This window comes from Gracilinanus agilis, chromosome 3, assembly GCF_016433145.1.
Source record: "Gracilinanus agilis isolate LMUSP501 chromosome 3, AgileGrace, whole genome shotgun sequence".
Lineage (NCBI taxonomy): Eukaryota > Metazoa > Chordata > Mammalia > Didelphimorphia > Didelphidae > Gracilinanus > Gracilinanus agilis.
The window spans coordinates 82,174,317-82,190,055 of NC_058132.1; the positions used below are offsets into that span (position 1 = coordinate 82,174,317).

General features: G+C 38.5%; 1 protein-coding gene across 1 annotated transcript in view; it reads right to left on the reverse strand.

Moving 5' to 3' along the window:
* Positions 1–262: 262 nt before the first annotated feature.
* Positions 263–15,739, reverse strand: part of LOC123240464 (protein argonaute-4) — a 48,934-nt gene continuing 33,457 nt past the window's right edge. Inside the window, exons 14-18 of the mRNA XM_044668057.1 lie at positions 13,698–14,013; positions 13,363–13,497; positions 11,126–11,227; positions 5,176–5,375; positions 263–4,042 (exon numbers count right to left, since the gene is read on the reverse strand). Coding sequence (XP_044523992.1) covers positions 3,934–4,042; positions 5,176–5,375; positions 11,126–11,227; positions 13,363–13,497; positions 13,698–14,013 — 862 coding nt within the window. The 3' untranslated portion in view covers positions 263–3,933. The remainder of the gene's footprint in view (positions 4,043–5,175; positions 5,376–11,125; positions 11,228–13,362; positions 13,498–13,697; positions 14,014–15,739) is intronic.

A 15,739-nucleotide genomic window follows, 5' to 3' on the forward strand; every position in this document is an offset into this window, starting at 1 on the left:
GCACCAGGCTTACAAGCATTTGAGAACACTGCCCTCTGGAGGAAGCAGCTCTTTTAGGCATTGGAAAAAGTAGCCATTCCTTGAGTACTTGCACTGAATCCAAGGACCCTGGACAATCTTGTAAGAGTCTCCTCATGAGAAATGTCACGGGTTCATTTTTGAACGTTCCACACGAGTATGTAGAACTATTTCTCAAACCTTCTTCCTTCTTGTTTTTTAAACTCACCCATTTAAGAAAATAATTTTCAAAAAAGCAACCATATTTGTTGCCATCTACATACGCTCCATTTTATTGGACAATTAACAAGAAGAAAACATCATTTGGCACAAGAATGCCAATTTATTATTTTTTGGACACAAACACAAAATATCCCTGCAGGCCAAAAAAAAAAAAAAGTACATTGCAAAACTGAAACAATCAGCATTTTATCAAAACATCAGGCTACAACACCCCTCCCCCTCAACAGTTTATAAAGTACCTCGTATTGCTAGACATACATCCCAATCCAAATTTAATAAAATACCATTTGAAACATTACAAGCCTAACAATGTAGAAACAAAAATTACATCATTAGTCAAAAGAACAAATGCTAACATTTTACAATGAAGTTTCAGCCATTAGACATAGAAAGATCACAAAAATGTCAATAGCAAGGGATAAGAAAATCTTTAAGTGATAACAAGATCTTTCCTTAAATTTCCACAAGGAAAAAAAACCTTGTAGTTGAAACAGTATTGATACAATGCCCTTGAATTCTACTTTCCTAAAATGAAAGTAGAGTTACTGCCTTGCTATTGAGCAAGAAAATGCTAAAGAACATTCACAAAGGTTGCTGGGGAAGGGGCAGAGGGGGGACTTGTCATTCGGTGGATGAACAAGGACTCCTTTCCCAAAGGAAGGGAAGGAGGAGCTGCTGAGCCAGGTAGGCCAACCTGATGTTTGTGCCTATCAGAGGATACAAACCGTGCCTGTAAACCACAACCTTTGGGAGCAGCTACAGGCACAGTGTTGTCTGTCATGGAGTTCTTACAGTAAGAATCAATATGTTTTGCCTGCCCAGACATCTTGCTGGGCCAAGCCCACCAGTCCATTTTACAGATTGTTCAGAGTTCAGTTCTTAACCAAAAAGAAGTCCTACTTGGTTTCACAGTGGGGTTGCCACTGCTCTTCCTTCTTGTGCCTCATCCCCAAATTAACTTTGCTACATTTCAGTCTTTCACATACCACATAACCGTGCCTAATAGGCTTTATTTAAAAACAAAAAGACCCCAACATCCTATAAACTACTGCTACAGAATGCACACCTCCCATTGATTGACACATGCATAATGATTCAGTTCATTCCAAGGGGTTATATATTCAAAACTGTCAAGCTGCAAATTAACTCTACTTTCAGTCCTGCTTATACTAGTATTGCTGCAATTCTGATTTCGCAGTGATTTCTTTTTAAAGATTTATATACCCCATGGCAATGTTTTCCCCCCAATAATTGTCGTTATTAATACGCTCGCATTTTACTTCCTCCAAAAGTGACAGCATTGCACTGTTATGACAGGAATTATTCCTATAAAGTTAGGCCCCATCCCCCAATCCCCCATTCTGTGCAGGTGCACCTAAGCAAGCCTAGGTCTTTCCCAGAATCCATCCAGTCTGAGGTCACAGCTTCATTTCCCTCCATCTGCACCCCACAACGAGCGCACATTGTCAGACAAAAGCAGGACCTTCTAGCCGCTAGCCACCCTCAAGTGACCTCACCTGGCCAGACGGACGCCCAGCAGGCAGATTCCTCTGGTCCTTTTGATCCAAAGGGCCCATTCTCTCTTCCAGGTGTCTTGTGTCTCTTCCACGGAGGCTGGAGGACAGAGTTGCTGAAGGGTTTATTCTTTGTGCTCTCCCTGAACAAATGTGAATAAAAGCAGCCATCTTGCTGAAGCGGCAGCCAGCCTCTCACTGACATGTCCTGATTTTTATTATTCAAGTGAGGTATTTTTTAAAAAAGGAAAAGCTTAGGAACAATAAAGAAAAAAAGAAATCTGTGCACTGTGCCTCAGGGGCAGAGCTCGCTCTTTAGTCCCAATGTTTACAGAGTAAAACAAAGTCTCAAGTCTTGCCATTCAACATAGTTATAAAACTTTCTGTTGAGTAGCTTTAGCACACCCAGTGGTGCTGCTGAAAAGAGACAGCAGAGAGAAATGTAAACTCAGATGTATTTACAAGCTTGTTTAAAAGACTGGAGAAAAACAGCATTTGATATTGCTGAGCTTTTGAAAAGGCTGGTTTAGTGTACATGGTTCAGAACCGCTCCTGAGTCAAGAGCAGTTACCATTGTGGGAGCAACTGAGATTCTGAGGAACTGGGTCTGCCCACCATCAGGCGGACACACTGATGCTTACTCCATCTCACTTTCCTTTGTTTTAACATGAAAGGAAGTCAGCCTCTAAGGTAGCGGAATATAAAAGCTGGTAAAAGACATATTAAGCCTCTCATAACACACGTTAGCCTAAAAAAAAACTGAAGTGGAAGAAAAAAGTAAAACTGAGAACCTAGGCTGGGAAACAGTAGCTATAATGTACATCTTTATAAAACATGCACCATATGTAACTGTGGGAGCATCCTAAATTGCTGAGGAGAAGTTCAAAATGCTGGTACAGGTACACATCTCTAGGTTGCTAGCACCACACAACATACTGACTGTACAAATTGGCAAAGACTTTCTTAAGGGGAACAACCACGTTCAAGCTTATTTTAAGAAAATAAGACAGACAAGAAAGGACACTAACAGTGAATATAAAACCTTTAAAAAGGCATGAAAATGTGTCTTTTCTGACTGGTTTCAGAAATTGCCAGATTGTGAAGTCATAAGAAATATTAGATAAATTCATGCACAACCCTTGGCCAGAAAACTACATTTTTTTGGAGGAGAGGGGAGAGGGAAGGGGGAGCCTTTAAAAAAAGTTTATTGCCAAAGTTAACCTTCTACAAGAAAAGTTTAAAAATCATTTACATTTATCAAACCACACAGCAGCATAAATGGGCACTTTGTAAAACTTGGAAAAATACCTAAAAGTTAATTTTTTCTTTTTTTTCTTTTTTCCTTTTTTTCTGTTTTGTTTTGTTTGTCTTTTTTTAAAAGAAGGGAGAAAACAAGAGTAATTTTACTATCCCATGGCAGTGTTATCTAAAATTACCCCAGGCATCCCTCTCTGTTTCTATGACACATTCAAAGAAGGTTTACCCAATAAGACCTGCCTGGTGAGTCTGCAGTCACAAATAGTGCAATCACTCTGCTGCTCGTGCCTGCACCAGCACACTTTTGCAGAGGTCAAAAAGATAAAATTAGTAAAAATGACTAACTGCAATACCTTCCAAAATGAATGCTCCATAAAGGCATTTACAAGAGTAAAGTAAAAAAATCTCTGTTAAAAAGTCTATGGCCCCACACAATAGACAGCTACATTGAAGTAAAATGATGGGTGGTCTGCCCCTCTCAGTCATGCATACCTGCTTGATGAATACAAACAAAAAAATAATTTCATCTTATTAAACTGGAGGATTGAGGTGATAACCAGAGCTAGCAAAATATTCAATAGAAACCTCTTATGTCAAATTCTTTAAAAATTTCAGGATGATCAGCCTTTTTTATGTTTTGAGGTAAAAATTCAGTCCAATGCATCAGAAAAGACAGTCTATGAATTTCTATTACTAAAAAAGTTACTTAAAAAATCTCCAAACAACAAAACAACAACAAAAAAAATGGCTCGATTCTGTTGGTGCATCAGACACTGTGACTGTTCAGAACTGCTGGTAGAAGACTGTCTGATGTCATCTTGGCCTTATCTAGAAGCAATAGGTTTTCAAAACCTGTCAAGACCACACAGTAAGTAGGTAGACCACAACGTGTGCCAAATGTGCTCAGTCTTCACAAATGCTTTCAGGCAAAATACATTGTATGCTGGGTATCGTGGTGGATCTGCACAGCCTTGGCCAGGGCCTGGGGATCCCGGCCATTGCTCTGTCCTGACACGTGACTTCCCTCGGCACTGTGAAGAAAAAAACAAGGAAGAGCCAGATGCAAACAACACACACTGTGAAGCAGTTGGGGAGTTCAACTCCTTCAGGCCGATGCCACAACAGAAGTCAGTAGGAACAGGGACAGACTTTAGAGCCAAGTGGGCCTAGAAACAGCCTCCTGCTCCTCATGAAGTAGTTTGGCAATCCCATCCATTGTTCTGTTTGGTCCTGACTAGTCCTCTTAGGTAGGATGCTGCTGGCACAACTTCTGAACACACTGGCACACTGGCATTTACAGAACCAAAGCCACATGTACACAGTAGGGGCTCGGGGTTGCTAAGAGTCAAGCCTAAGGAGCATTTTTGGTTCCCAAAGTTAATACCAACAAAACTGGCTACCTTTGAAGAGTGAGGAAAATGTTTCTGAAAAACCAGACCTGCCTGTCAAATGTCCTCCAAATAGTCTGTTCCTATACTCTCCCCATTCTCCTAGGGTAGGTTTATACTTACTGCTTCAAAAACTGTACACTGAAAATATAACACCAGTCTGTCAAGATAACTGTAGGATCTTACTTCTGAACCTCAGAAGCGTATCTCTCAGGCAATGGATAGTCCTCCCTATAGATGCTGGGAGAAGCAGCTGAGTGGTGACTCCTGGAGCCTGGATGACCTGCCTCTGTTCTGGATTGAGGTCAGAGTCCAATAAATTAGAGGGGTTCAGAAAAGAGACATCACATGGAACTAGAGAGAGCTGGGGAGCCCAGCCACACACCTAGAGTTGGGCTTGGGGCTACCTAGGAGAGCACCCCAAGGGGCTGAGGTCTGGCTGAGAAGTTCACACAAGTGAGAGGAGGGCTGGCCACATGGGGCTGGGCCTTTTCTTCTTCTGGCCTGCTTTTTATTATTTAATAATTACAAATTAAAATACAGTCTCCAGAGAATTTTAATCTTAACATCAAATAAAAAGTAGTAGCCAGGTTTCAGGAATTCTTCTTGATGTAAAAGTTAAATTTTCAATGAAGTCATGCCTTTTTATATGGCATTTTGGATTAAGAGTTTAGAAGAATATTTAAATAAAGCAAAAAATCTATAACAATTCATTTTTGAAAATATGTTTTTTCCAAAACATCAAAAAGATAATTTTTTGCCATAGACAGTCTTACCTGTCATGATCCTTATCCACCAGGTGATATCTTGCTCTAAATGCCACCAACCGGGCATAGTAAGCTGGGGCTGGAATGGAGACTGAGCGGGTACATCGAACATAGGTGTGACAGAGCTGGTAAGTCAGAAGTTGAAGCTCATCTGCAGTAAAGCAGTTGTCATCCCACAAGACCTGGTAATGGGATGGGCGGCTGGTTCCCTAGAGAGGGGAGGGGAGAGGGGGAGAGGGGGAGAGCGGGAGAGAGAGGGAGAGAGCCCGCAGGCCATTACTGTTAAGAGCTGCTTAAATTTCTCCTGAAATTCAGAAGTAATATCCTGATATCCCAAAGCTGAGATGATGATAGCTCTAGAATAGCGATTTCTATATCTGGTAAATAAAGAGTTTGTTTTCACTTTGATCTTAAATTTTCATAAAATATATAGTGTTTATATATATATAGTATTTATATATATATAGTATTTATATATATAATATATAGTATTTATATATACACATGTATATTTTTCAATCATCAGTACTGTTATCAGAATTGCAGAATTTCAAAGTTAGAAAGGACCTCAGAGGTCATTAAGTCCACTATTTAACTGAATATGGATACCCTTTATAATATCCTCAACAACTGGATATTTAGCCTTTGTCTGAAGACCTTTAGTGAAGGGAGACTCTCCATCTCCCAAGGCATACCACTTCACTCTTGGATAGTTCTACTTGTTTTCTTTATATCAAACCAAAGTTAGCTTTTCTGTAGCTTCCATTGCCCTCTGGGGCTAAGCAGATCAAGACCAATTCCTTTTCTAAAGGACATCCCCTTAAGTATTTGCAGACAGCTGTCATGTCCTTTTAATAAATGTCTAAGCCTTTCCCTATCTTGGTCACCTTCCTCTAGATTCTTTTTAGTTTGCCAATGTTCTTCCAAAACTGTGGTGCCTGGTACTTAATAAAATATTCCAGTTGTTTGACAAGTACCTGCTCTGCTATAGCAGGAGATACTACATCTCTACAATTGCTAATGCTCACTGCAGTCCAAGATCATATTAGCTCTTCTAGCTATCAACCGAATCATAATTAAGTTGCAGTTCCAATGGAATCTTAAATAACTTGAAGTCCATTAAAATCCTGAGATTTTATCCAAACTGCTACTAAGCAGCCTCTTTTGTTTCTAATTTTTTGATTACCACAAGTGTTGCTATGAATATTTTAGTCTGTATCAGACATGTGTTTCCCTTGATTCCTTTGGCATATAAACTCAGTAAGTGAATGCCCCAGTAGGGCTAAAGGGTATAAAAAGTTTAGTCATATCTTTTGCATAATTCACACTGATATCCTTAATGTTTAGAACAATTTACAGCTCTACCTATGGTAAAGTTAACATCAGTCCTCAAAATTAGCCTTTCAATTTTTGTCATTTTTGACAACTTGAGAGGTAAAATCTCAGTTGTTTTAATTTGTATTTCTCTAGTGATCTACAGCATGTTTTCATATGGTCATTTGTAGTTAGCAATTCTTTTGAAAATTGTTCGTATTCTTTGACGACTTCTCTACTGAGGTAGGAAGCTCTTGGTCTGATGTGTTTATATGTCACTTTCTTATATACCTTAACCATCAGATTTATCAGTGCCATACAATGCAAATATTTCTCTCATTTTAACCGTTTCTTTATTCTATCATCACTTTTATGGTCATCTATGGAATAGTAGCTAAAAAGCCAGGAATACCTGGGTAAGTTTCACTTCTGACTCATACCGGCCTTGCAACTTTCACTTATCCTTTACTTTTCAGTGACTCGGGCAGCTCCCTCAGACAGTTACAAAGAAGATGTCAGTCTGCTGTGGTAGGAGTGTCATCATTTAGGAGTTCTCTATACTAACAAAATTCCAAGTACAGGTCTAACTGCCATCTCTCATAATAATCGCCTTTATCCTTTAACCTTTAAACATATATTCTTCCTTTATTTTTTATATTTTATTTTCCTCAGTAATGTGTAATTTTTTAACATACATTTTCCAAACTTATAAGATCCAAACTATCTCCCTCCCTTTCCTCCCCGCTTCTAGAGATGGTAAGCAATCTGATCTGAGTTATACATGTATTACTATGCAAAACACATTTCCACATTGTTCATTGTTGTAAGAGAATAGTCATATAAAGTCAAAACTCCAAAATAAAAACACAAACTAAAATGAAAAAATAATATGCTTTGACAAGTATATCGACTCGAACAATCCTTTCTCTGGAGGTGGATAGCAGTCTTTGGCCTAAGTTCCTCAGAATTATCTTGGATCACTGTATTGCTGAGAGTAATGAAGTCTATTACAGTTGATCATTCCATGATATTGCTGTTACTGTGTACACTGGTCTCCTGGTTCTGCTTATTTCACTCTGCGTCATTTCTTGTAGGTCTTTCCAATTCTTTCTGAAATCATTCTGTTCATCATTTCTTATAGCATAATAGTATTCCTTCATTATCATATAGCACAATTTGTTCAGCCATTCCCCAACTAATAGACAACCTCCTTAATTTCTCATTCTTTGCCACCACAAAAAGGGCTCCTAGAAATATTTTTGTATAAGTAGGTACTTTCAATATAACCAAAATTATCCATTTTACATATTGTAATGTTCTCTATCTCTTGATTGGTCACAAATTCTTCCCTTCTCCACAGATCTGGTATATGAACTATTGTATGCTCCTCTAATTTGCTTATGGTATCACCCTTTATTTTAAATTCTATATCCATTTTGATTGTCTTGGTATAGAGTGTGAGATATTGGTCTATATCTAGCGTATGACATTGTTTTCCAGTTTTCCCAGCAGTTTTTGTCAGATAGTGAGTTCTTAACCCCAAAGCTAGGCTCTGTGAAGATAGGATTAGCTTTCTTCTGCCTACTTTTAAATTTAATCAACAAAAAGCAAAGACATCCCTACTTAACGTTTAAATAGGGGAAGTCCACAAACCACTTACTATAGTGGTCTAAACCTCCAGAAGTGACTGATTGCCCCCTGGACAGTGCTAAGAAAATTTAAATACTGCAATTGGTCCCCATAAAGTGGAGGAAGGGACAGGAAGTGACATGGAAAAAGCACTATTAAAAACCCTGAACTTTTTCTCCAAATGGACTTTTCTCCTTCAGACTTGGCTTTGGAGGAGCTCTGGCTTGGGACATTGGTTTGGAAAAAGATTCTGACTCTTGGAATGCTTTTGGTAAGACTGCTCTTGGATTCTCCCTTTGGAGCCACTGCTTGGGTGAGTGAAAAAGCTTACTCTCTTCCTGGCTTCAGAAGAGATTAGTTTCTAGAAAGGCCTCCCCACCGTGGAGGAGACCTTGTGGGTGAAACCCTTGCTTTATTCACCACCGGATCCTCTGGCTAAGGGGTCCTTCAGTGGAGGGTTAATGAGCCCTGCCTGGTTTGAGCCAAGATGGATCAAATATCTAATGTGATAGGATAGATATCTTCTATACCTTCTTTCTGGTTTCTCTACTTTCACTCTTTACACCTTTTTGTAAACAAACTGTTAAAAAGTCATTTTGACTTAAGCTATAAATCGGCGACCACGTTTCTCTTATATTTAGTCCAACCATAAATTTAAACCCTACAGCTCTTTGGGTTTATCAAACACTAGACTGCTATGGTCATTTACCTCTGTATACTGTATAGTTAATCTCTTCCACTTGTCTATCATTTTATTTCTTAGCTAGTATCAGATTGCTGATTTGATATAGCTAGGCTACCTTCCTTCACAATTTTTTTTTTTATTAATTCCCTTGATATTCTCTTCCAGATGACTTTTGTTGTTATTTTCGCTAAAATAAATTTTTGGTAGTTTGATTGGTATAGCACTGAATAAGTAAATTTATTCATGCAGAATTGTCATTTTTAGGCATAACCATGAGCAATTAATCTGTTTCCAATTGTTTAGATCTGACTTTATTTGTGTGAAAAGTATTTTGTCATTGTGTTCATATAATTGTATTTATCTTGGCAAGTAGAGTCACAAGTATTTTATATTGTCTAGAGTTATTTTAAACAGAATTTCTCTGTCTCTTGCTGCTGGACTTTTTTGGTAATATATAGAAATGCTGATGATTTATGTGGGTTTATTTTGTATTCTGCAACTTTGCTAAAGGTATCATTTCAACTAGTTGATTCTTTAAGTATACCATTGTATCATTTGCAAAGAGTGATAGTTTCCTCATTGCCTACTTTAATTTCTTTTTCTTCTATTATGAAAGCTAGCATTCTAGTACAATATTAAATAATAATGATAGCAATGGTCATCCTTGCTTTATTCCTGATCTTATTGGGAAATCTTCTAGCTTATCCCCAGTATGTATGATACTTGCTGATGGTTTTAAATAGATAATACTTAACATTTTATATTTTCAGGAAAGGTCCATTTTACTTTTATTTCTATGCTTTCTAGTGTTTTTAAAAAGGAATAGGTATTGTATTTTGTCAAATGACCATCATGCTAGTTTAGGTCCTCAGTATCTCTCAACCATTACAATATATATACAACTATTCCTGCCTCCCCATTCTAATTGACACTCCACACAGCAGCCCAACTGATACCCTTTAAACATATACTTAACTATACTGATGTCCTGATCAATTAATAAGAGTGTATTATCACTAGAATCTAATCAAAACTCCTCCATGTGTCATTTAAAGCCTAACCTGCCTTTCCAGCCTTACCATACTCTACTTCCTACTCATTCACTTCTTGCTGCTCCTCACATATGGCATTCAATCTTTCATCTGAGTTTCACATAGATTATTCCTCATGCTAGGAAAGTACAATTCCTGGCTTCCTACAAAACTCAGCTCAAATGGCACTTCTTATATAAGGTCTTTTCTGATTCACCCAGGCACTAGTGCCTTATCTCCAAAAATTATCTTGTATTTATTTTGGATACCTATTTATGCATATGTGGTCTCCTCTGATGGAATATAAGTTCCTTGAAGATAAGAGCTCTTTTATTTTTGATTTTGTATCCTTGGTGTATAGCACATGAAAGGTTTTCAATAAATGTTTGTGGACTGATGGAATGACTGCTGGCTCTTTTGCTAGATATTAACTATCCTTTTTAATCACATATATATATATTTTAAACCCTTACCTTCCATCTCAGAATCAATACTATTGATTGGTTCCAAGGCAGAAGAGTGGTAAGGGTTAGGCAATGGGGGTTAAGTGACTTGCTCAGGGTCACACAGGTAGGTAGGCAGTGTCTGAGGCCAGTTTTGAACCTAGGATCTCCCTTCCCTAGTCCTAGCTCCCAATCCACTGAGCCACCCAGTTGCTTCCAATAATATTTTCTTGAAATTTGCCAGGAATCCAAGACAAGTTCAATAGCTGATACTTCACAGTCTGAACTTTTTCTTTTGTTGAAAAAATCAGGACATTTTCTTTTCATGCAGCATCTCTCTCATTTTCCACGTACTTTCAGAGATTATGGATGATGTTTGGGCAGTTAAAAACAATTGTAATGAATTAAAAAAGAATTAACTTAGAAGTGATAGGAATTTATAACTTTTTGACATGTATTTTTTCAATCAACAAAATCAACAGATAAAACAGTAAACAGATAATAGTGACTCTCAAATGAGAACCCCCCCCCCCCATATTTAAAGGCTGAGAACCAAATAGATATATAGACCCATCTATATATTGGAAGTTGCTGAATTAGAAAATGTCTACCACTGGGGCCGGCAAAGTGGCACACTGGATTGAGAGCCAGGCCCGAGACAGGAGGTACTGGGTTCAAATCTGAATCCAGATACTTCCTAGCTATGTGACCTTGGGCAAGTCATTTAACCCTCATTGCCTAGCCCTTACTGCTCTGGCTTGGAACCAATACACAGGATTTATTCTAAAGTGGAAGGTAAGAGTTTTTTTTAAAAAGCCCTCTATCAAGTCATAAATCTTGACCCACTTCCAAATTACCTGAATTCCTGCATGACTACAGAGGTAGAAGTCAAATTCAGATGGATGCGTGATAGTGCTGTCCACAGTAGTACCTGCTGGTACATTACCACTTTTCCCCACCTATTTAGAAAAGAAAACACATGCATATGGAAAGGTATAATAAGCTATATAAAGCAGACAGCCAAGCTTTCTTCCTTTGTACATTGTACTTGATATGTACAATGCTCAAGTGATATTAGTTGATGGCAGCTTGCCTCCAAGTTTCTTCAAGTTCAACTACTTAATTCTCAATTATCTCCCAATAGCAGCCCAGAACAGGGTTTCTTGAGGGGGTCAAAATGAGGGCTTACTCTCCCTGTAGCCCCTAGTTCATGATCAGTCATTTGTAGTACAGGTTACAACATTTGTGAGAGTTAAAAAAGTGCACTGGGTTCTAAAGTAGAGAAGTTTTCCTCCAACACAACTGTACTGTTTACTTAAGAAACACGGAACCACAACTTCCAGGAGAATATTAAGTTAGAAATACTTCAGTAAGTTAATCATAGAAGTGTGACAGGGTCATATGTATGTCATTACAACCCAGATGAGGTTACTTTATTTGTATTCCCAGGGTATTTGCTCTAGACAAAGCCTTGGACTGCAATTCAAGAGACTTGGGATTCCAGTCTCAACGCCACCACTTTCGGTGTTGCTTTGCAAACTTATTTAACTGTTCTGGGTTTATTTCCTCATTTGTAAAAAGATATCGTAGGCTTTTCTCCTAGTGAAAATCTCAAGAAGTAGAATGCAGGGAGATGGAGTGAGGAATGAACAATCAGCAATGAAGCTAAATACTATGATTCTGACACTCCCCATTTTCATTTTCTCACATCTCAACAGATTTCAGCTGCTTTTGAGAGCCTATTTAGTATACCTAGGACAATAAAAGAAAGTTATTTAAATTGGACCCTGAAGGTAGGTGTAATCAGGTGTGCCTATACTTCTTTCTTCTGAAAATTCATTTAGCATAGTAGTAATGCTGTATTTTGTTTTTTTTTTTAAATCCAATAAACTTTTATGTAGATGTAAATATCTGGCTGGGGTCACAGAAGCTGAAATAGGTTTGAATTACAATGCTATTATGATTACTCCATTTTAATGCTGTCTGAGGTATGAGGGAGGCCCAGAGACAAGGGAAGGCCAGGAGATGAAAATGCTGAACTCCACTGGGACTTAGACAGGCTAATTAACTCGGGGCTTAAAGCCCTATAGAGAAGGAGATAACAAAGATAAAGAAATCTTAAGATTTGGGGCAGCTACAGAGAACTGAAAAGGATGATATGTAACCGAAACAGAAGCAAAATCTGTTCAGGGAATTTCTACTGATAAAGCTTAAGAGGCAACCACATGGATTTTGCAAGAACAGTTCTAACCTGAAGCAGAGGTTTGTGGACCAGAAGCCCAAACAGAAACCTGGTGTTTCTTCAGTGACTAAGAGAATAAAAACAGTCAGCTCTGCCTTTGAGTAAGGTTACAGAGTAAGCATGAACTAACAAGAGGACAAGGACACGAAGGGCTGACTGACAGGAGGAGCCATTCTACCTGGGCAAGAGGAACTGGGAGGCCTGGAAGAGACAGCTAAGCTGTAAGCAAGGTTAAGCAAGCTGAGGAATATAAGACTGTACAACTAATAACTTACCTCCACCTGTTTACATTGGATGTGGTGGTAAGGAAGGAGGCCACAGGAAAAAGGAAAGGGTAAAGGCCATGAATCCTAGAAGTGAGGCCTCTGAATCAGTCCTCCCTCAGTTCCCACCCTCAGCCTACCCAAAAGACAGCAGCAGAGACTTACAGAAGCAAGCAGTGACTAGAATCGAGAGGCATTTTGGGGAAGGCTTGCTGTCTTGTCAGTGCTGCCTGATGTTTGTAGCTACCCAACATGGTACCAAACAGAAAACCTCTATAAATCTAAATTTGTTAATCTCCCAATACAAATCTCCAACTGTGTTGTGGGCCAATCCAAATATGGGCAATGAATTAAGCAGATGTTTCAAATTATTTACTTATCCTGCTCACACAGTGAAAAGTTTGATTTCGATTCTCCTAAATGCTTACCTCTCATATTGACCTAAGACAAAACCCTTACATTCACTCATCTACCCAGGTTAGAACAACAAAGAAAATAAAATTCCAAGGGGAACGAGAGTTAAATGAAATTTTGCTAGGCCACACCACTATTACAAATGTTACACATAGTTTTTCTTGTGATTCCTTACCCTTTCTGTTTTGTCTGCACAGAAGAGTCGAGTGTGATGCCTTTTCTGCACAACAATGTATGTTATACCTGGGCGGTAATCTTCTTCCAAGCTAATACATGCCTTTCGAATTGCTATTAATTCCGGCCAAGCTACCTAGAAGTTAGAAAGTTAGCTAGGTTTAGATTGGATGAGAATCTTCATTTCTTTACGTAGGTGTGATTTAAGTAGGGGTCAAATCTCTGAGATCTCTGGGTGGGGGAGAAGAGAGGATGAACAGCAGGAGGGAAAAGCATCAGAATTCCCTCCCAGAAGGGGCTGTCTTCCAAACTCTAACAATACAAGCTGAAGGGCACCTGCTTCATTTGTCCCTCGGAGACCCCTCCACGATAATAGATGATGCGAGTGGGCTTGAAGCGTGTCGATTTGTAGAACTGGATTAGAAGTTCTCGAACCATATTAGTCAAGTCCTGGATCACCTCCTGGCTATACAGGAGCTCCTGGGAGGTCTCCTGGCGGGAAGTCTGTACTCGAACTGTAGCACAGTATCGGCTAGGGTGTCCATCCATGCTACCAACCACTGCAGCAATAGAGGGCTTCTTCCCATCTCCAGCAGGAGGGTGAGTAACATCTGCTCCCAAAAAGATGACAGGTTGCTGGAACACTGAAGGCCTATTCAAATTTAAGGAGATGTTTCATTCATTCACACATGAAGGATAAAGATTATACTTACGTTACTGAAGCAATAGAAGCACTATTAAATTATAGATGGTAAGGTGTAGAACATTGCTTCCTGACCTTGATCATGAATCCCTCAGGCTACAGTGAATAACTATACAACATAATCTGAGTCTAGAATATACTGCTCCTATGAGAGCAGGAAGAGAAGATACACATAAGGAATATCACTCATTCTTTAGCCAAACTATCTATAGAACCAGGAAAGATTTCCCTAAGAACCATTTCTCTTCATTCAGATCCAAATTTCTAAGACTGATGTCAGTCAAGATGTAGACAGAGAGCACTGAATGGAGTCAAGAGATATTATTTCTGAATGCTTCCTAGATGTTGAGACTCAAGAAGAGTCACATTTCCTGTGCTTATTTCTCCATCTTTAGGTGTACTTAGTAAAGATATCAAAACTTCTTTGCATTTATGAAATGAAATAAGACCAGTGATGGCCAAACTATTCCCCATGGGCCAGATCCAGGCCATAGGGAATTGCTTAAGGCAGTGATGGGCAAACTATGGCCTGGATCTGGCCCATGGGGAATAATTTGCCCATCACTGAAATAGACTATACAATTAACTTCAATAAACATTTATTGAACAAGTTCTACAGGCAAACCTTGCATAAGAGTAAGAATTTAATAAGAGCTTATTGAACTAAAATCAGGACGAATAAGCTGGGGTACCTGTCCTCAAGGAACTGATGATCTAAGGTGAGCAGCATACATAGCTATAAAAAAACACATACAAGGAAAATACAAAGAAATTTTATGTAAGTTCAAAGGAGACCTTTGAGATCTTTTTTTTTTCTGGAAGAAGAGGTCAAGGAAGAGAGTTAGAGAAGTTTAAGGTGGGATTTCAGGTGTGTGAAGGAGGGAAGTGGGAATGGATGGGAGGTTGGAGGGTATTCCAAACATGGAGAGGAATGGCAAAAGCAAAAACCTAAAAAAAGAGAAAACCATGGGATGTTTTCAGGAAGTGGCTAGCTGCCTATACTTTTTGTTACAGTCCAGAATACCAAGGAAGTACAAATAAAAATGAACTTTTTATAAGTTCTTAGAATTTCTAGAGGTGGGGTTCAAGATGAATATAACTTCTATATATAATAAAGCAAATTCCTTACCTTATCTGAAAGATACCCAAGGATTTTTTTACTTTATTTAAAAAAAACAACCCTTATTTTCTGAGTTAGAATTGATACTATTGGTTCTAAGGCAGAAGAGCTGGACAGCAGGAGTTAAGTGACTTGCCCAAAGTCATGAAGTTAGGAAGTGTCTGAGGTCACATTTGAACCTAGAACTTTCTGTCTCCAGAACTGACTTTCTATCCATTGAGTCACCTAGCTGCCCCACAAGTTTTATTTTTAATGGATGAGAACCTGAATGCTTTTATCCTTTAATTATCTGACATTCTATAATGCTTAATAATTTTTATGAAGCATTTTACTTAATTTTCTCTTTTTATCAGAACCATCACTATGAAGCTGACAACTATAAACATTATTATTCCCATTTTAGTTATGGGGTTAGGTGTATTGTCCAAAGTCAAACAGTTAAATAAATGTCAGAAGGGTTCTAACTTCGATTCTAGCACACATTCTACTATGTCCTTGTATCATCAATATGGTTAGAAGAAGCATTTGTCTAAGATAATGCTTAGCTATTTGGAG